Below are 22,587 nucleotides of genomic sequence, written 5' to 3'. Positions count from 1 at the left end.
GGACAACTATGCTCTCACCAAGCTCTAAGAAACATATGGTTCTCAGAAAGTTATGTGCTAGCTGGGGTTGAATCAAGTGGAAAACTGATTGGATTTGAAAAAAGCCATCAATGTAATGGAATTTTGTCTTTTTTTCAACCAGCTTTTAACCTAAATCCAATGACATGGTAAAATGTTTTGTTGATTTCACATTTAATTCATGTTAGTTGACAACTCAACCAAATGTAAATCAAAACTAGATGTTGAACTGACGTCTGTGCCCAGTGTGTAGTTTCTATGTACTTGATCAGCCAAACCCCAAAATTACTGGATACGGACACGCTTAGCAGCAGGGCTAAAGTAAACTGACTTGCAGAAAGGGAAAGGGGGATACCTAGTCAGTTGTACAACTGAATACATTCAACTGAAATGTATCTTCCGCATTTAAACCAACCCCTCTGAATCAGAGAGGTGCGGGTGTAACCGATGTGAAATGGCTAGCTAACTAGCGGGGTGCGCGCTAATAGCGTTTCAAATCGTTGACGTCTCTCGCTCTGAGACCTTGTAGTTGTTCCTCTTGGCCACGGCTTTTGTGGAGCGATGGGTAACGTGGCTGTTGTCTATGTGTGCAGAGGGTCCCTGGTTCTAGCCCAGGTAGGGGTGAGGAGAGGGACGGAAGCTATACTGTTACATTAATGCCGTTGACCCGGATCACTAGTTGCTGCGGAAAAGGAGGAGGTCGAAAGGGTAACCGATGTGAAATGACTAGCGGTGTGCGCGCTAATAGTGTTACTTTACTCTCTCTGAGACCTTGAAGTAGTTGTTCCCCTTGCTCTGCAATGTCCGTAGCTTTTGTGGAGCGATGGGTAACGATGCTTCGTGGGTGTCAGTTGTTGATGTATGCAGAGGGTCCCTGGTTCGAGCCCTGGTACGGGCGAGGAGAGGGACGGAAGCTATACTGTTACACGGGGGGCTGCCTTAATCGACATCCATGTCATTGGATGTCAAATAAACAAACACATCAAGAAAAAGTTACTGTGATGATGTGACGCGCACAAAGACTTTGGTAAGCTGATACCATAGTGTCTCTGTCTCTCTCTGGTTTCAGGGATAGGATTGGGAGAAGGGGGTATGGGGGGGTGCTCTTGTGTCACATTTGAGTGGTAGAATGCCGGACACTGATTTCACAAAATTCTTTGGTTGTGTAGTTGATATCTTCAAGGTGATACCTTTGAAAAGAATGTTTGCAGATAGCTGTGATAGGCTGAATGATATCTTTTAGTGGTTTGTATCTCATTGATGTTGATTGTGTCACCCGAAAGGTAATAAGGTCACAGAGACAGAAAGAGCCATTGAGTTTTTCATCCAGTACACAAAAACGCATCTATATCCATTGTTCTTAAGAGAACATACCAGAAAAGCACTGTGAGTGGAAACATTACCTCTCAAAGGTCAGAAACAACATAGCATGACATAATAGAAGAACGGACAGACTAGAAAGATGCAGAATGTAACATTTTACACGGAATCTTGAAGTAGTTTCGCAAGCCAATGATAACCAGTGTTAGAGCAACGACTGGAAGTCTGTGTGTATCGGCTAGCATGCCAAAATCCCGTAGTATTCCTTTAATGGTACGTGCTTTTTTTTTCTCCCTACAGATATATCATAGACATAATTCAATTAAGGGGTATTTGTTTGTGGAAATGTAACAGAACGCGCCGAATTAAACCCTCTGCCCTTAAGGAGATGGTCTCAAAGTTAATAGGTGGTGGCGTTTATAGCAGTGGAAAATAACAGGTTCCCAACGACCCTCACTGACGACACTACTGTATGCCCTGGCTAGGGCGGATTCACAAAATGGACCCTAGAGACAAAATAACAAAACACAGTACCCAGGGGAAGTCGGCTAAAGCCCATACACTTCCCCTTGTTTTCTTTATACTCTGACTCTACCTCACCTTCACGGTTGATCAAGTTTCAAAGCTTCGCCTCTTCATCACAACAGCTCTCATATCATACAGGATGTATCAATGCCCAGTCCTTTCATGCAACGCTTGGGCAGTACACCTCAATTATTTAAAACAGTTTAATTGGCAGAAGAAGAGGAACTTCTCAATAGAATCAGAGTGACTTATCTCACTACTTCTACGCCATTACAAAATGTTTGAAATGATAGTCCACTTTGAAATGAATGTTTGTCAGTGCAAATCAAATGCACTTCTGAAAGTGCTGTCCAGAAATCCACATTCTCCAATTGATTGTATACAGGCCATAGTCTAGCTTTAAATCCATTGGAGCATTAAGCTCAAGAGGAGACTGAATTCCCCCCCCCCCCCTCCCAGCTTGAACTTTCTCGGATGAACTTTTACTTGTTTATTCTCCTCTTCTTCTTTTTTACTCACTTTCCACTCTGTTACCCCTGAACCTGTGAGTGATTACCTAGCTAAGACAATTACAGTGCTACAACGTTGTGCCAACGTCATATGTCAGTAGGGCACTTACTCACTCAATCCCATGACTTGGAGTTAAGCCAGGGGGAGGAAAAAAAGAGGAGCAAGGGTAAGAAAAGGGAGGGTGGATCTTGATCTCTTTATAGCAAATTAGGAGTTTGAGTCTTAGATAAAGACCTTGGACACCCTGGGACCCTGAACATTATTGAATGTCCTGCTTACATTCTTATATCTGCGTGGGAATTCCAGTTTTACGAGCAAGGTGTGGCCATGTGGGTCTGTGAAGGTCGCTCATCAGACATGAGTGAAATGTGACAGTTGCGGGCCATTTTCTCTCAGAGTTGTCATGTCCATCTTTAGAGTCTTAGTGCCAGTATGTTCCCTTTTTACACATGTCCACAAATACAGTAACACACCACTGAAAATGCATAGTCAGCAACATGGCCTCTTAATTAATATGCTCCTTTTTAACACAGACACGTACATAACAATGAATACACAAACCCTCTACTGAAAATGCAGTCAATCACCACAATAGTCTCTTAAAGGGATAGTTCACCCAAATACAAATTTGCATAATGGTTTCCTTCCCCAATAAGCAGTTTATGGGCAACGTATGACATCAATCATGCTTGGAATTTGGTTGAACTTTTTAGCATTTGTGGACCAAAACCGATCATCAACTAGATTCATCCGAGTGTTGATTCTTTGTTGAGCAGATGGTCGGCTGGCCGGAACATATTTACCAATCAATGGTAAACTACAAATTTACCGCAAGAAGCCCAAGTAGATATGTTTGACTAAAACGTGATAATTTCAAACCTTGCTTTCATTTGTATATGATCACGTGTCTCTTATTATATGTGGGAATATTGGGAACAGATTTCTTAAATTAAAATCCCTTGGACCTGATTTCCTGGTGTTTTTAGTCTTTAATGTCCATAAATGAAAATTAATATTATACTTTTTTTTGCTCAGAAAACTTGGGGGGCCAAATGAAACCACTCCTGGGCCAAATTTGGCCTGTGGGCCGCTAGTTGGGAAACCCTGGCTTACGAGGTAAGGAAACCGATAACTATCCCTTTAACATGTTCCCTGTAGACTTACAGTTCATGAGTCTATACAATTCCACTGAAAATGCATAGTCAGCCTTCACACTCTTTAGGAACATTGGAATATATAGTAAAAAATACTTTAGAAATATGACAATAAAGGTTATTTGAATGACATCTCTTTTCTATTAGGATCCTTGCATAGGAAAATTAAGAAAGTATTCACGCACACACATTCACACACCAGGGACTGCAAAATAAAGCTTAGTTAGTTCGTTAGTCACTACCTACTTACTTACCTTTATTGAATCCCATTGGGAAAAGGGTCTTGTTTTCCTATTCAACAAGCATGACATTATTGCATTTATGATTTATCACAAGGCAAAGAAACAGCACAGTGGTTTACGTACACATTACAGTCCACTACGAATGAGCACTAGGGGGACCCAGCCTCAAGCCATGCAACTCCAATCCGGCATAACTGAAGAGGGTGTGGCAGTCTATGTGCAAACAGGCAGGCGTACTTGGACCCGTCCAATTGTTTTTATGGGATGCTAAAATCGTTGCCCTAGTGTTGACTAAACTTCAGACACAGATGTAGGTGGCAGGAAGATGCCTGTAGCGGAATTATGCAACCCATATCGCCACGCCCTTAGGATTATTCGGAACAGCAGCCCCATACAACTCGAGGTCAACCTCTCTCTTTCTAAAGAGGGTCTGTTTCTTCTCAGCGGCTAATCGTTGTCTTCTGCCCCTCCAACCCTCACCCACTCATCGCATGTACGTGTTTATCTCAGCACATTCCAATCTTTATGTGTCGCATTTGAAGACCGACGCACACAAACCAAAACATCTCTCGTCTCTGGAGGCTGCGGGGCGAGAGGGTCAGATGTCAAAAGGGTGTCTCTTAAATTACTTCAGGTCTCTGACAATAGATGAGGAACGCAGTGATTTCACCCAGAGGACAAGAGAGATTTTTATCCCATATATGTCAGTTATTAAGGTCGATAAGATTAGAGAAATACAGCTGTTTTTGTTTGTTTAGTGATGAATGTGTTGAACAATAGGTCATTGGTCACTTTGACAAATATGGTAATGCTTGAGCCAGATAAGGCTCCAATGGTATAAGCTCTTCACAGTGCAACTTTGGGACTGTTTACAAATGGAGTTAAAGTTTCCAATACTTGGGATAAACTGAACAATGCTGATTTACTACTCGATCAGATCAGTCAAAATGACTCAAACAAATTAAATGAAAAATTAAATACTATATCATTTCCCCCCAACTGACTTCATTGGGGTGAGTTATTGAGTTCATTGCATGACAGACATTATTTATCTCTTCAACCCAGCAGTTCAATTCTGATAAGCCTTTCCCATGTGTTACTTAGCAACAAGCCTGTAAAACACCTACACAGCCACGTCCACACACATGCTTCATGTCTGGGTCAACAGTCAGCACAGACTTTTGCTTTCTCCTCAGAACATTTGATATGTTATTTTGTCATTACAGCCCCCCCCTCCCCCAAATTATATTTTACTCAAACCACTTCCGGCCATATTGATTTGACACCGCTGCTCTAACTGCTAACTATTAATTAACCGAATCGCATTACTTCCATTGAAGTACAGTGTGTGTCTTATTCTAGTCAATCACAGTGTCAACACTAGAAGAAGTGAAGCCCGGAGGTAAAGATACAGTATATACCGTACTTTAAAGAAATTGGCAGGTACAAGAACGACAACTTGTACAGGATCTGACTTCCAGGTACAGATGTCTGGCCAGTATCTATAAAACGAGTGCTGATCTAGGGTCAGATCACACCTGTCCATATAATCTTTATTCATTATAATCTAAAAGGCAGTCCGACTCTGGGACACTTTATGAATACGGGTAATTGACTGCTTTTCTTGTTTCATTGGAAAATGGAGTGTATAGAAGGCCTTGCTTACAAGTGCAGTCTGTCTGTGTAAGATTCCTTGGCTGCTCATTGGTCATATTGAAATATGCCTCTTGATTTTGGGAGAATATTACTCATGGAATATCTTTGCACTATATACTGTATGTTAGCTCACTAATACAGTTCTGGGTATTAGAAAGTTACTTTTTTCACACGCAAAATGCCTGCTGCAGCAAGGTACATTGTTAATGGTGACAAACTGTTAATGATGATGCTGAGCACCAAGTTCTATAGCAATCATCTAACAAGAGCCCATTCCCAGAATTGGACTTAGTTTTTGTACAATTCATTAGGAATTTTGAAGAGGTTTTTCATGATGCAAAGAATGCATTCTGCACTGGTCAACTGTATTGAGACTCTAACATAAATACATTATGATACGAATAGTCAGAATATCATTATGATAGCACATAATTCTGCAAATAAAGAAAAGCAGCTCCAATCCCTGTTATGTAAGTTTTGTACACTCTCAAATTCACTTGGTGCGCTGTAAATGTGTAACATGATTAAATTCTATTACCTCCAGCATTCCCCCATTCTGCGCTCCCCTACTGCATGCTAGCCAATCATAATGTCCCTCGGTCCCTCCCCTTTCCAGATAAAAAGAGGGCCAGGGAACAGTGAGCTCCATCTGCACGAGTCTCTCTCTCTCTGCAGCGAATCTCCCAGGCTCTACAGACCACCTACTGTAGCACTTGCTAAAACCTAAGTCATCATGTCCACCAGAGCTGTGAAGAGCACCAGCTACTCTTTGAGGTCCTCCTCTGCAGGCCTGGGGTCTCAAAACTTCAGCAGCAACTCCAGCAACGGCTATGGCGGCGGAGCCAGACAACAGAGCTACAGCGTCCGCAGCTCTTATGGGGGTGTTGGCAGCAGCGCCGGGGGTGTGGCAGCAGGTGGCTATAGGGTAGTTGGGGGGTACGTGGCTGGAGGGACTGGGCAAAGAGGGGGCGGGATGGAGTTTGGGTATGCGGGCATGGGTGTTGGCGGTGGTATGGGAATGGGGGGTGGTATGGGGATGGGGGGTGGGAAGATGACATGTGTGGGTCCCCCTCAGATCACTGCTATTCAGGTGAACAAGAGCCTGCTGGCCCCCCTGAACCTGGAGATCGACCCCAACATCCAGGTGGTCCGCACCCACGAGAAGGAGCAGATCAAGACCCTCAACAACCGCTTTGTGTCCTTCATCGATAAGGTCAGTTTCTCATGAGTTCCGATCACACCAGAGTCAAATGCATAGTGCATTCCAAGTACTTTCACACACTGGAGCTGAGCTTGAGTCGTCCTGAAGGTGCAAACCCTGCCCACTCTGCACAGCGGTCAAGCTAAATCTAACTCACCTCAGGTATTTAACAGCATTGAACAGTGAAATACCTGACCCGTGTATGGTTTGTATTAACTTGGCCTTTGGGAAGGGGCAGATTCTCTTGTGATTTCGGTTATCTGTTAAGGATTTTTTTGATGTTAGCTATAACCATTGTGTGAAACATTGTGCCCAAAACTGAACGTACATTGTGAACAAAACTATGGAAATAGATTATATGACTAATTGGGCCCTATTTAGGCATGCAAGAATATGAAATGCAAAATTGGTTATCAACTGAAAACCCTCTTGCCCTGACCCTTTTACTGTAAAAGAAAGAGTGGAAAGATGGGTGGAGACAGAAATAGGGCCAGAGGCACAAGATGTGGTTGGTTGTATGAATACAGAGTTTGTTGTTTGGAAACCCCTTCTAGCATTAGCTACTGACTCTTAAATCCACAAAACGATATGTGGGGACACTTTGTTGTCTGTAGATTCTGTAGGCTACTATGGATTTTCTTGTTCACAGGATCCTCTCTGCTCAATGTGCCATTGTGGCCCACACACTCAAACAGGACATGGCAGGTTCACTGTCAGAAAAATCAGCCCATTCCTGCATGGCTTATCAACTGTCAACTACAGTGATTACATGTGTCAAGCGTCCCTTATTTGTAAAGAATCAAATAATTCAATTTCTAACTGTCATAAATCAGTCGTAAAAACATAACTGTCATAACAGTCATAAAACATAACTGTCATAAATCAGTCATAAAACATAACTGTCATAAATCAGTTATGTTTACCGCCAGATTAACATTTGACCACTCCACGACCCCTCCTCCACACCTTAGCGATACACACCTCCTCTGTTCTCTCCTCCATGCTTGTCTTTGAGTGGAACCCCACCCAGGGGGCATGAGGTCAAAAAACACTTGGAACAACATGAATCATATGTGTAACTTTGATTGAGAAAGAGTGCCACATCGTGCTGAAACACGGTACTCTGCTTCAATGACACATTTGTTTGTTGGCCATTCTTTAGTCTGTACATACATTCACACTTTTGCTCCATCCATTCATTTATAGTATATGCACATTAATTCATACATTAATTAATCCATCCATTCATTCATTTGTTTGTTTGTGCCTTCCACCCATCCACCCTTCCTTTCTCTCTCACTCGGCCATCCCTTCCTTCCTTCATCCTGTCATTCACAAGTTTCAGTCAATGACACTGACCATTTCCCTTTTGTCCCTGCAGGTGCGTTTCCTGGAGCAGCAGAACAAGATGCTGGAGACCAAGTGGGGTCTCCTGCAGGACCAGACCACCACCCGCTCCAACATCGACGCCATGTTTGAGGCCTACATCTCCAACCTGCGCAGACAGCTTGATGGTCTGGGCAACGAGAAGATGAAGCTGGAGGGGGAGCTGAAGAACATGCAGGGCCTGGTTGAGGACTTCAAGAACAGGTGAGTGGGTTTGACATTAAAAGTTAAAGGGGTAGTTCACCAAAATGTGATTATTATTGAACTACTTTCTTCGCTTAAAAGTTGTGTAAGTTGTACAGTTCTATTTAAATCATTTTGACTAGGAGGGACCCACATCTGAGTCTCAAATACAGTGTTATGATTTCATGGAACTTTTCTTTCTGATTGAATAAATCTTTAATCCTAAATGTTCTTTCACTTTAAGCTTGTCAGCAATGTTTCTTGTTTGATTGCTCTATTCTCAGGTATGAGGATGAGATCAACAAGCGTACCGAGTCTGAAAACAACTTTGTTCTCCTCAAGAAGGTCAGTAGACTCGATAATTCTACAAGCCCCTCCCAACATGGATAACTTACAGTGCATTGTTGCTTAACCACAACATAAAAAAATTGGCTGAAGTAGAAAAGTACATGAACCAGGTATGTTCTGCTATGCTTTCTCAGGATGCAGATTCTGCCTACATTGTCAAGACGGAGCTGGAGGCCAAGCTGGACTGTCTTACTGATGAGATTGAATTCCTCAGGACTATCTATGACGCGGTAATGTACCATGTCTATATTGCAATGGGAGTGACTGACAGAAAACATTTGAAAGCCTAGCTCAGAGATCTCCAACAGGTCGATCGCAAGCTACCAGTAGCTACCAGTAGCTCAAAGACCACCCACAATTCTGAAAGTACATGCAATTTTCACGTGTTAATTAATTCATTCATTCATTCATTCATTTCCAGCGTTATTGTTCCTTTCCGCCTGTGTGGTGCGGGTATTTGTCTATCACTCTGTGTGTAGCCAGTTGGCTCTTTTTGTTGAACATCGGGAACCGAATCGCATATGTGAAAGAGCCGTTCATTTGGCTCCCTGATTAGCGTACTTTTACTATTGCTTCATTAGCAGCTATCAGTGGATATGTTACAAAAACATTATTTGAGGATGATAATTCCTCAGTGCAGGAACAATATAGTGAGGAGAGAGCCTCATTCAGTTGTCCAATTTTTCTTTTGCAGGCCATCTAATAAGTTTGTCAGGTAAAAATGTTTCGAACTCATATTTCACAATCTGACATAATGGTAGGCAATGTTTTAGGATTTCAATTAGAGATTTACTATTTTTTCATGGTTTTAGGTCCATTTCAAAGCATTACTGAACAAAGAGCTGTTTGGGAGCCAAATTAACGTCTCTTTTAGGTGAATCGAGCCAAATGAGCCGGCGCACAGAAAAGACTGAATTCCATCACTAGAGCCAGCTGATGTGATAACTGTCTTGTGCGTTGACAGAAATACTGTTAATGGAAAAGTAGGCTTACCTGGCAGAAGTGTATCGTGAGTAAGTTCGTCATTTGTATCTATTATTTGTTATTTTCTAAGTTTTCCATGAAACGAGCAGCAACAGTACAGAACCATCACTAGACAGGCACATTAGATGGCACACTAGATGCACAATTAAAGGGCCAGATGAGCAATTAATGGGGAATTACGCTCAAAAATACATTTAAAAAACAAGTTTATTCAAGCAAATGACATTGACATTTACTCAGAACATTCAATTTCAGTGTTTCTCTATAAACAATTGTAATTTTAAGAGTTAAAAATCCCCAAAAATATAAAACTAGGAAAAATATAAAGCAACATTTTGCAAAGAAATCACTGACTTCATAGTGGCCCCCTAAGTGTTTTTTGTTAACCATCATTTTACCAGGTATATTGACAGAAAACATAGTGTACTACTTTCTCTTGTACACTAAGGACCCGGGAAAGAGTTGCTTAGGAGAGGAGAAGAGAAGGATGTACCTATTTGAAAGCGAGAAAAACATGTGGCCCCTGGCCTAAGCCTATGCTGTAGATTCCACAGGATTTTGAATACCTTGTGTGAAGAGTAGATGCTTTCTGAAATCTAAAGGCTTCTCTCCATCCTCTCTTGGTTCTTCAGGAGCTGCGTGAGCTGCAGGGCCAGATCAAGGACACCTCTGTTGTGGTGGAGATGGACAACAGCCGTAACCTGGACATGGACTCCATCGTGGCTGAAGTGCGCGCTCAGTACGAGGACATTGCCAACCGCAGCAGAGCTGAGGCCGAGACCTGGTACACGCAGAAAGTAAGTCCCTTCTCCCGTGAGACCCCTGAAACCGTTCTCGCCATCGTGACCTTTCCGAGATTCAATACTGGCTATGCTCCAATGTCCATACTAGCATATCACTGAGAATGGATGCCCAATGCCTAAACGGTATGCTAGTGTGGATAGGAGTGGAGGCTGTTGAGGGGAGGACGGCTTATAATAATGGCTGGAATGGAGTCAATGGAATGTCTCAGGTATCTACACTGCTAGCTAGAGGCTAGCATTGATGGATGACTTCACTGTTATGTCTCTATATTTTGGCTGATGACAGTAACGTGATTTTGTCTCTGTAACAGTATGAACAGATGCAGGTGTCAGCCACCAACTATGAGGACAATCTGAAAAACACCAAGGTAGAGATCGCAGATATCAACCGCAAAATCATGAGATATCAGTCTGAAATTGACAAGATGAAGGGTCAGGTGAGTGCCACATTACGTCTCTCAGTAAATATGTATCTCAGTGTATTTTTATATAACACCATTGGTGTGCCTAGACTGTCTCTCCTATTCAGTTGTACGGTAACCAACATCTACCAATAGGAACATGCATAAAAACATTGTTTGCCTGAAAACAGCGCGGCCACCTGGAGAACCAGATCGCTGAGGCCGAGGAGCGCGGTGAGCTGGCGGTGAAGGACGCCAGGCTTCGCATTAACGACCTCGAGGTGGCCCTGCAGAGAGCCAAGCAGGATATGACCATGCAAGTACGCCAGTACCAGGAGCTGTTGAACGTCAAACTGGCCCTGGATATTGAGATCGCCACCTACAGGAAGCTGCTGGAAGGAGAGGAGAGCAGGTACGAGACTTGAGGCCATGTTCTTATTGATTAGTCACAGGAAGTAAGGAGGAAAGCATTCAGGCATGAAACTCTATGATTAGGACAATTTGATGATGACCAATGAGTTCATTTGCTAACTGAACATATCCCTCTCCTCTCCTCTCCCCAGGCTGGTGAATGGAATCAAGTCGGTCAACATCTCCAAACAGTCTTCTTGTAAGTGAATGCCCTTACATACCACAGCTATGCTGTTTCACCTGTTGCTTATTACTTATTCATGTGCATCACAGAAGGTTTGTGGCACCTTAATTGGGGAGGACAGACTTGTGATAATGGCTCATGATATGGGTGTCCATAAGAGTCCATAAGAGGAATGAGTGGAAGGGTATCAAATACATTAAACACAGTAAAAGTATTTATCTTCAACACGTAATCTGTAGATTCTATTCGATTAGATAGATTGAAATTGTACGTTAAACACAGCATAGTTGAAAGATATGTGTTGTGTAGAAACACGAAGTGGGTGGCCAGCAGAGATAGATGGGCTGAGGGAAGCTGAGGGTTGGTATGTGGAATTGGAGACAAGTGGGAGTGGAGTTGCTGTGTGTGTGAGAGAGAGAGAATGATGGTCAAAAGATAAAGGGGGAAAAAACTCGAAATAAAAAATAATGAAAGTACATGTGAATGACACTAAGTGGCAGTGTTTTTACAACTAATGCCGGTTTGCCTGAGGCTGATGCCGTGCAGGTGTTTGTACACATGCATACACACACACTCTCATTCAAATAAACACATACAAGAACACAAGCATATACAGTTGGCATTGCTGTTATGATTCCAGTTGTCCTTGATATCCTTTGTTTTAAATGGATTATTATTATTGCATAGTTGTTTTCTTCTGTCTTCTCCTTATTTCTCTTTAGTTCATTCGCTTGGTTGTTGGTGCATTGGGGGGGTTCTTGCGGGTGGGGAATGGAATGAATTGTATTATAACTTTTTTTCTCTTCGGGGGGGGGGGGGGGGGGGGCTGTGGGAGGGGTCTCGAATTGTTGAGGGACAGCTATTGGGGAACTGTGGGGGGGGATCTTGGAGGGTTCGGGTTTCACAAGATTGTGATCATGGAAAAGGAAACCATGACATATATGTTATATCACTATCATGCACACGCACCCTCACACATAAGGATGGCTCTGTTGCGGAAAGACTGATACACGTTTGGTAGTGTCTTGATGCTGTATTGTTTGTCCTTCATGTTCTAATACCTTAATGTTACCGCTTCCTTGTGTTTTTTGTAATAAATAATCATTTAAAAAAATCTATAATAATAAATCAAAATAATCAAAATACATTAAACACATGTACATTGTACATAAATAACACAAATCCATGTATACTCCAATAACCCGACATGTTAATTTCCACTTCTAGCAACGAACTACAACTCTTACCCCCTGGAAAGCAGTCGCACCACCAGCTATGTCAGCGGCTCAACGGGGGGATACAAGGTCAGCAGCACCAGCTACGGCAGCAGCACTTACGTCAGTGGCCATGAGAGCCACCATATAGGCAGCAGCTTCGACCTGCCTGGCAGCATCACCCTGGTAGGCACTACCAGCAGAGATGTGGATACCAGCATCAGCCTGGGAGGCGCCAAAGGCACCAGCAGAGACATGGATGTCAGTATCAGCCTGGGAGGCAGCAACAGCCTGGCTACTAGCAGAGACATGGATGCCAGCGTCAGTGTCAATAGCAGTTCCACTGTCACCAACAACAAATCCCAGACCACCTTAGTCAAGACCGATGATGCCGAGGTGACCTCGAATGTGGCTTCTGATGCGGCGTCCAACCATGCCGAGGAACAGGTGGCTGAGAGCGACAAATGAGGAGATTTCTTAATCGCGGGTGACCGCGTAATTAGCATACTGTGGATCTATCTGTCGCAGATATATGCTTCTCCAACCTACCTTTCACCCTTCCACTAGTTTCACTTTTCTAGCCAGGTTATTAGTGTATTTACCTGCTGAACAGAACAGTGACATATCAAACAGGCTACATATATCCACCTGGAATCACAGGCAGTCTAACTGTATCCTCAGTCTAACTGTAACTTTTCCTACCCACAAAGGGTTTGTTTTAAAATGGTAAATGTGAAAGGTTGGGGGTAAGATTTCCCTTAAAAGGCCCCTGAAAGTCGACCCCTAGTGTCCATTCGAGTCACCAGCAGGTGTCATTGTGGCACATGTTTCTCTCTCTGCTTGCTCTGAGACCCATTAAAGTCCTTGGAGAAAAAAACAACCTCTTTATGTGCTGTGACATATTTATTCTATGAGTGTCCATAAGAGTCATTTTATAGGTGGATGCTGTTATCCTCACGCACACCAAAAGGGACAATTTCATGAAATGTGTCCATGTCATTCAACAGCATTTTCATAGTATGGAATGAAGATTCTATATTTGTCAATGGAGATGGGGAAAAGATCAAAACACGAAAAGGGACACGTTTGTATAAGAGATCAGAATGATAGACAGAGGTTTATAATAACAAGGAGCATAGCATAGCAGAGTGCAGCTGCAAAAATGCAGAAGGTGATCAAGCCATCAGTCTTGATAGACAGGTACTGGCCTGAAGCATGTCACACTCCAACCTCCACTTGTGCAATCAACCAAACACATTCTAACCACACCCTCCATAGACACACGCGACATCACAAATCCAGCAGAAAGACACGCGCGCACACACAGGCGCATGCATGAGATCAAACACACACGAACACAACATGTAAATTGTTGGTCATGAGCTGGAATAAAAGAAATTCTCCATACGCACAAATAAAGCTTATTTCTCTCAAATGTTGCACATACATTTGTTTACATCCCTGTTAGTGAGCATTTCTCCTTTGTCAAGATAATCCACCTGACAGGTGTGGCACATCAAGAAGATGATAAAACAGCATGGTCATTACACAGGTGCACCTTGTGCAGGGGACAATAAAAGGCCACTCTAAAATGTACAGTTTTGTCACACAACACGATGCCACAGATGTCTCAAGTTTTGAGGGAGTGTGCAATTTGCATGCTAAATGCAGGAATGTCCACCAGAGCCGGTGCCAAATAATTGAATGTTAATTTCTGTACCATAAGCTGCCTCCAATGTCATTTTAGAGAATTTGGCAATACGTCCAACCGGCCACACAACTGCAGACCACGTGTTACCACGCTAGCCCAGGATATCCACATCTGGCTTCTTCACCAGCAGGATTGTCTGAGACCAGCCACCGGGACAACTGTGGGTTTGCACAACTGAAGAATTTCTGCACAAAATGTCAGAAACCATCTCAGGGAAGCTCATCAGCCTGCTCGTTGTCCTCACCAGGGTCTTGACCTGACTGCATTTCGACGCCGTAACCGACTTCAGTGGGTAAATGCTCAACTTCGATGGCCACTGGCACGCTGGAAAAGTGTGCTCTTCACGGATGAATCCTGGTTTCAACTGTACCAGGCAGATAGCAGACACAGTGTATGGCGTTGTGTGGGTTAGCGGTTTGCTGATGTCAACATTGTGAACAACGTGCCCAATGGTGACGGGGGGTTATGGTATGGGCAGGCATAAACTATGGACAATGAACATAATTGCATTTTATTGATGGCAATTTGAATGCACAGAGATACCGTGATGAGATCCTCAGGCCCGTTGATGTGCCTTTCATCTGCCGCCATCACCTCATGTTTCAGCATGATAATGCACGGCCCCATGTCGCAAGAATTCCTGGAAGCTGAACATGTCCCAGTTTGTCCATGGCCTGCATACTCACCAGTTTGAACGGGCGGCCAGCTCTAGGAAGAGTCTTGGTGGTTCCAGACTTCTTCCATTTAAACATGATAGAGGCCACTGTTCTTAGGGACCGTCAATGCTGCAGAAATATTTTGGTATCCTTCCCCAGATCTGTGCCTCGACACAATCCGGTCTCGGAGCTCTACAGATTATTCCTTTGACCTCATGGCTTGGATTTTACTCTGACATGCACTGTCAACTGTGGACCTTATTTAGACATGTGTGTGTCTTTCCAAATCATGTCCAATCAATTGAATTTACCACAGGTGGACTCTAATCATGTAGAAAAATCTCAAGGATGATAAATAGAAACAGGAAGCACCTGAAGTCAGTTTCGAGTCTCATAGCAAAGGGTCTGAATAGTTATGTAAAGAAGCTATTTTGTTTATTTTTAATACATTTGCTAACACTTCCAAAAACCTGTTTTTGCTTTGTCAATATAGGGTATTGTGTGTAGATTGATGAGAATGTATTTTTTTAGATACATTTTAGATGAAGGTCTCTCTCTCTCTCTCTCTCTCTCTCTCTCTCTCTCTCTCTCTCTCTCTCTCTCTCTCTCTCTCTCTTAACATGGAAAATGTGTCATCGTGTACTGTCAGAGTGAGTTAAGCACAACCAACAATTGCGCTCATTAGTACACTGGATCCACAGCTCATTCTGCAGCCTCTGACAAGCCCAAACTGGGCCTGCATTTGACATTTCATGTGACTTAGCAGTGGAAGAAACCAGAGAGACCAATTAATGCATAATGATGAGTTCTGCAGTATCTAGTATTGTCATCTTTATAATGCTAAATGTTTTAAGGTCATGCATTCCTGACGACTTGTCAAATGTCAATGAACGCCACGGTTTATCTGCCTTTTTTTTCTCACGCCATTTGTGTGTATTCCACAGATTTCTTTTTTTGTTATTACTCGAAACAAGAAATATTTCAACACTGCACAACATGCCTTGCGGTGTACTTAAGGGCTTATTGGATTCCTCTAACTCAACTAGAAACTGTCATAAATCATGCACTTGTAGTATGCCAATGGAATAGTCCATTTCTGTTTGAGTTGCGTTTGCCACAATGTTTGCAAACAACGTTGCAAATAATATATATTTAAATTTTATTGCAAACAAAGTGATGATAGTTTAATTGTAAAATCAATATGTAGGATTTTGTGTTAAGCACATACACAATAGATTTGATGTGTTTTAGGGTGGAGGGGGGCACAGGTTACACAAGAGGTGTTTAGGGCAGTGGGGAACAGGTAACAGGTATGTGCCTACAAAAAGTGAGTGGTATCACTAAAGCTGGGGGGGGGGGGGGGGGGGGGGGCAGGACCGAATTTGGGAAACCCAGCTCCAGAGTACAACATATACAGTACTCCGTTTTACCTTCATTCAATACTAATTTCAGGTCAGTAAAGTTATATATGATTTACTGTGCACTGTGCACTGTGGCCTTTAGCACATGCAAGACCATAAAACCGCAGTGAATGTTGAAAGTACGCATTTAGAAAATGTTATGGTATACTGTACAATTCATGGCATACTGTACAATTCATGCAGGCAGAGGTGAAGGACAGGGTTAGTTCTCACTACAGAATCTTGTATCCTTCTCAGAACACATTGTTCCAGAAGATTCACAGTTGATCCCCCTCTTCCATTGCGCTTTGAGAAGGACGAGAGGAGAGGGCGCGAGCAATCAAGGAACGTCAATTGAAGAACCACTCGATGACCACGACATTCGAATTGCAATTTGTGTATTCGACGTGGACCATCCTCCAAGCCGCATGCACGCACTAACTCACTTTAAACCTCCAGGCTCTCAGCTGGCTATACCAGTTCACTTTAACAGCTGGGTCAAGAGCCTGTTATCGATGGTGTAACAGGCCCTAGGATGACAATGGGCATACTAGGGCCTGGAAAACAGGCTCCCTACATACAAGGGGAGCTGTCTCTTAGGCCATAATAGGTGGACTAAGTATCACTAATTGCAATTTGTGTAGAGATCATAAAAGATGTGTACTAACTCACTTTAAACCTTCCGTTCAATTTCCTTGCCAACTTCTTTTTGTCCTGCAGCCAACTAACTCGTTCATAAATCTACGCCTCGTCTCAACTTGTGCGCCAATCATTTAGCATTTCCACTTAACTAACAACTGCGTGTGGCGGTCTACTAAAGTCATTGAGTTACACAAGGAGCAAGACATATGTACAAGGCCATTAAATTGTAAATCTTGTTTAACAGCTTAATTTTAAAGCATAATATGACATACTGCTGGTAATTCACTGGCAAGTTGACTTGTATCATCATAGCTCTTTCGATGCCTCAGGACTCGACATAAATCATACAATGACAACTACTTTTTACAACTTTGTAGGCTGCTTGCTGTCTTTTTTTTCCATCATGCCTTGTGGCTGTAGTAACAAGTTTGCATTCATCCCCATGAGTCCACTGACATATGATGGAACACAATCGGCTGAGCCGTTGGAAAAAAATATGTATTTTACATAAGCTGTTGGATGCTTGGCAGAGGTGTGTCTCATTCCAACAGTGTGGGAAACGAAACGAACAGGTCTTTTGACTGCTTCCACCTGATGACCTTGTCAAAACGTCTTGCAGGCGTTAGTTAGCACCATGCTATCATTATGACTATGAGTTAACTTGTAACCATCAAAGCTAATACTAACGTGTACCTCAGAAATGCATAGCCAAAGGTCTATTACAATTCTCAGCATGTATCCCATGTGCAGGGGTTGAATGACCTAATAGAAACACCTGTCTAAACTCAGGCCCTATTGCTGAGTTGCTTTTACAATACTCAGCTTATGTACAATATAGTTATCTTTCAAGGATCGAGGCAGGGTCCTTCTCTTAGCAAGCTGGTGATCAGGTGAGAGGTGACAAGGTTTTCATTAAGTGTGGAATCAGATAAAAGAAAATCGGAGGGAGGCGTACGTTGGCCGAATGAGCAAAGGATAGGCTGGTTGTTTTCCTTTTCTCTTGGTTCTTGACATTGTTGAACGTCTAGTCTACACCATAGTCCGTTTGATCGCCATATGTCAGGGTATCAAATCAGTGATTTTGAGTTGTAGAGATCAGCGCTTTCCATTACGTTGTGAGTCTTCCATTTAAGATGTATGCCATTTGGTTTCTGCAGTGGCCCTGCAAATGAAATCAAAGGGAATTATGTTCAATGGGGCCGGAGTTGAGATTAGGTTGCTAGGTCGATGCTTTTGCGTTATTCTCAATCATTCTTTTGTCACTGCATGATGTGGTCCTTTGCAAATCCCACACATTGAAACAAAACAATCTGATTTAAAAGCAACATGTAGCACCAAGACATAATGCACAAGTGATAAAAACACTTTCTGCAGGGGTATCAATGGAAAACACATTCGTTTTGACATTGATTGAAGGGTAAAGTTTGGCCTTCGCCTAAAGCATGGCCCAAAAGCATGGATGGTCAGACAGACTACAGTACGTAACTTGTCCTAAGAGGATTGAACTGATGTCCCTGCATAACCCACCTTGACTCAGTTGTCTAAGTGAACTGGTTCAGCCTGTTAGCTGGCTGGTCCAGTTCACTTTAACAGCTAGTTCAAGAGCATGTTTTCTTTGGTGTAACAGGCCCCAGGTTCACTACATGCAAGGGGAGCTATCCCTTACTCCACAATAGGTGTGTCATTTTAGTTGGATTGAGGGAGCTAGACCTCTGCAAGCAGATCTGTGGAAGGCTTCACGGAACATGGGTCAACACTGTTCTTCTCACCAACTCCTCTCTTTCTACGGTTTTGCAAGTTTCCCTCCCTGGAGCATGAAATGCATTTGGTTGGGGCTCCGTTCTTAGGGTTAAAACAAAAGCGAGCATAAAAGAATTCAACATACAAGTGTCTCATCACAAAATATGTTTGAACAGCTCTGTTTCTCTCTGTGCAACTCAGTCCGCCCCAAGTGTCAACAAACAAGGCCTAGGTTGAGGGCAAGGCTAACAAGCAGCTGTGGCCATACCCTATATCCTGCCTATCGTGTTGATAAGGAGGACATGAAAGACATTTCCCCCGCCCTCAGCATCCCATTTCACAACCATCTCCATCTCCTAAACAGACCAAGGCACACGTAAAGCATCTGATAACAACCAGACTGTGAGATAAGGTTTATGGCATTCTTTGCCCATTCCAATGCGGTTGTCATCCGTCTTGTCTCTTCAATTATATTATACAACATCTATGCATTGCTCTTATACAAAATACTGTACATATCTATCAGTGTGTGTGTGGGAGCCTTCCAGATGCCCGAAACTGTATTCTTGTTACAGATGTCAAGTCAAGCTTTTTTTTATGTTGACCTCTGTGCCCTTTTCATTCATGTTGTTACAATGCATATGCTTCCCAAACAAGTGCCAGATGTCAAAATATTACAAGATGTGCTTGGACATGTCAAGTCTTGGACATGTCAAGTCTTTGGCAAATTCACTCAGACAAGAGATGAATCTGATTGTTTGCAGCCCATCGCTTGCCTCCCTTGCAAGCGTTATCATATCGATCTGCCCCACACAACTGGAGCATGCAGAGTATCTGAGTGTCAGTCACACACATCTCCCACGCCTGCCCCCCGAGAGGATTGTGAGAGAGCGTGTCCAGTATAGTACCTGCTGCACATACAGTGCAAAAGAGTAAGATATGTTTATGTACTGTACTGTACTGTACTGTACTGTACTGTACTGTACTGTAAATTTCAGCAGTATTTTTTGTTTTTTCAAACTCTTGTTGAAGCAATGGTTCCCAAGCTAACAACAAATGTTCCCACAACTTGAGAGAACGTTCCCTTAAGAATGGAATCTACCCACACACTCTTACACTGACATCCCAACACACACATACATTGCACGTGCACAAATGCATACTGACGCCACACACACCATGCTGCTACTGTCTACTATCTATCCTGTTGCTTAGTCACTTTTGCCCAGCTACACGGCTGCCTCAATTACGTCGTAACTACAACAATTTTGGCACAGGCTAGTCCTAAATTAGTGCCAAAACCGATTTGAGAAAGGCACTTTTGATTCATAGAAGATTCACCGGTCGCAAACTGTTAACATATCAAGTTACATGTTAGCAAGTATTGCTGTATTCATTCACACATGATATTACCTGCTTGCTAGTGTTGTTGCATTTATTGTCATGTCTGCAAATATTTTTTGCAACTACAAAACTGATTATACAGGCGCATTGCATATTTTACATGCTTGTACACGTATGACATTCATTTACCTTCATTAATCAGGTAATTGATGGGCTTAGCACCAGTTACAAAGGGTAATGTTGTAACGGTTTTCTGATGAAAGAGAGGCGGACCAAAATGCAGCGTGGTTAGTTTTGTACATCTTTAATAAAGATGAAAATACAACAATCTACAAAACAAGAAACGTGAAAAAACCGAAACAGTCCTATCTGGTGCCACAAACACAAAGACAGGAACAATCACCCACAAAACCCAACACAAAACAGGCACCTAAATATGGTTCCCAATCAGAGACAATGACTAACACCTGCCTCTGATTGAGAACCATAGCAGGCCAAACATAGAAATAGACAAACCAGACACACAACATAGAATGCCCACCCAGCTCACGTCCTGACCAACACTAAAACAAGGAAAACACACAAGAACGATGGTCAGAACGTGACAGTATCCCCCCCCCCCCCAAGGTGCGGACTCCGACCGCACAACCTAAACCTATAGGGGAGGGTGTGGGTGGGCATCTGTCCGCGGTGACGGCTCTGGCTGGCCAGAGCCGTCTGGCTGGACGTGGACCCCACTCCATAATTGTCTTAGTCGACCTCCTTAGCGTCCCTTGAGTGGCGACCCTCGCCGCTGACCTTGGCCTAGGAACCCTAACAACGGGCCCCACTGGACTGAGGGGAAGCTCGGGACTGAGAAGAAGCTCAGGCAGGTTGATGGATCTGGCAGATCCTGGCTGACTGGTGGTTCCGACAGATCCTGGCTGACTGGCAGTTCTGGCAGATCCTGGCTGACTGGCAGTTCTGGCAGATCCTGGCTGACGGGCGGATCCTGGTTGAATGGCGGATCCTGGCAGACTGGCGGATCCTGGCTGACTGACGGCTCTGGCAGATCCTGGCTGACTGGCAGTTCTGGCAGATCCTGGCTGACTGGCGGATCCTGGCAGACTGGCGGATCTGACGGATCCTGGCAGACTGGCGGATCTGACGGATCCTGGCAGACTGGCGGCACTGGCGGCTCCTGGCAGACTGCCGGCACTGGCGGCTCCAGGCAGACTGGCGGCACTGGGCACCGAGCCTGCCCAACCTTACCCGGTTGAATGCTCCTGGTCGCCCTGCCAGTGCGGCGAGGTGGAATAGCCCGCACTGGGCTATGCAGGCGAACCGGGGACACCGTGCGCAAGGCTGGTGCCATGTAAGCCGGCCCAAGGCTGACTCAACATAGAATGCTCACCCAGCTCACGTCCTGACCAACACTAAAACAAGGAAAACACACAAGAACGATGGTCAGAACGTAACAAATGTGTAATGAAACGATTACATTTTTTTTGGAGAACATATCTTTGGGACCATCAGGCAACGTCCTAAAAACTTCTTTAAGGACGTCCCCAGAACAAGCTGGGAACTAAACGTCCGGGGGACCATGACACAATGTTTCAAAAGTCCTTCGACACAGGAATGTTCTTGCAACGGTCCAATGAAATGTGTCATTAATATAATAGAACAGTAATACGTTCATTAATACAATATATCTGAGCTTTTTTGCAGGTGCATGGTAACAGTTGAATAAAATGAGAAAAAAATATGAATCCCGCACACCGCTCTTGATAGTAAACGCTGCTCTTTAATAAGCTTTACGTATCGGCCTCATGGCCTTCGTCAAAGGCTCTGACGAAGGCCACGAGGCCGATACGCAAGAGCTTATTAAAGAGCAGTGGGCGGGTTTCTTCTTTATTTCTCGGCTAAATTCAGGTTGACATTAAGGGAATCTTTTCCTAACCCTCATCAAACGGGACAAGTAAATGTTCTTTCAACGTTTCCACGAAACCTGTCTAGAACATTAATATCTTTTAATTTTTTTATATTTTTTGGGGCAACCATGTTCTGTGTATGTTTGGTGGGATGTTGATGGAGTGATCTTATAACCCTCGGAAAACTGGACTCATTCATGTTCTTGCAACGTCCCATGAAAGGTGTCTAGAACATTATTATGGGATATTCTGCGACCATGGTAACCTTGTTCTGGGTAAGTTCTGTTTGACATCAAGGGAATGTTCTTCTAACTATAGGGTCAAAACCTGCAAAAAATGTTCTCCGAATGTTTTTGCTAACATAGAATGTTCCCCTAACAAATGGAAAATGGGACACTCAAACATGAAGGGAACATTACAAAAACTTTCTCTCTCACGGGCTAAAGAAGAAGAAAAACTGTCGACTGGGGTCTGCCCACCCCTCGTAGACTGTTGTCAACACAGGAAAACAAACCAGCATTGTGTTTTTCCATTACATTGCGGAAATGAAAGCTGGCCACTGTTAAGTTACTCTGGTCCATTGCATGTATGTATTCAATTAAACACAAACTTTTCTGTGTCACTGTCACATCCATTCTTTACTC

General features: G+C 43.4%; 1 protein-coding gene across 1 annotated transcript; it reads left to right on the top strand.

The window, feature by feature from the left end:
• The first annotated feature begins 454 nt into the window (after positions 1–454).
• On the top strand, positions 455–13,430 carry LOC109891873 (keratin, type II cytoskeletal 8). The gene is made up of 9 exons (XM_020484350.2): positions 455–6,638; positions 8,008–8,216; positions 8,480–8,540; positions 8,678–8,773; positions 10,160–10,324; positions 10,642–10,767; positions 10,923–11,143; positions 11,295–11,341; positions 12,554–13,430. Exons 1-9 carry the CDS (start codon positions 6,159–6,161, stop codon positions 13,006–13,008), a joined length of 1,860 nt encoding a protein of 619 aa, XP_020339939.1. The 5' UTR covers positions 455–6,158; the 3' UTR covers positions 13,009–13,430.
• Positions 13,431–22,587: the final 9,157 nt, after the last annotated feature.

This window comes from Oncorhynchus kisutch, linkage group LG1 (assembly GCF_002021735.2).
Source record: "Oncorhynchus kisutch isolate 150728-3 linkage group LG1, Okis_V2, whole genome shotgun sequence".
Classification (NCBI taxonomy): Eukaryota; Metazoa; Chordata; class Actinopteri; order Salmoniformes; family Salmonidae; genus Oncorhynchus; species Oncorhynchus kisutch.
The sequence above is the reverse complement of the archived record's forward strand: the minus strand, read 5'-3'. Positions and strand labels throughout refer to the sequence as shown.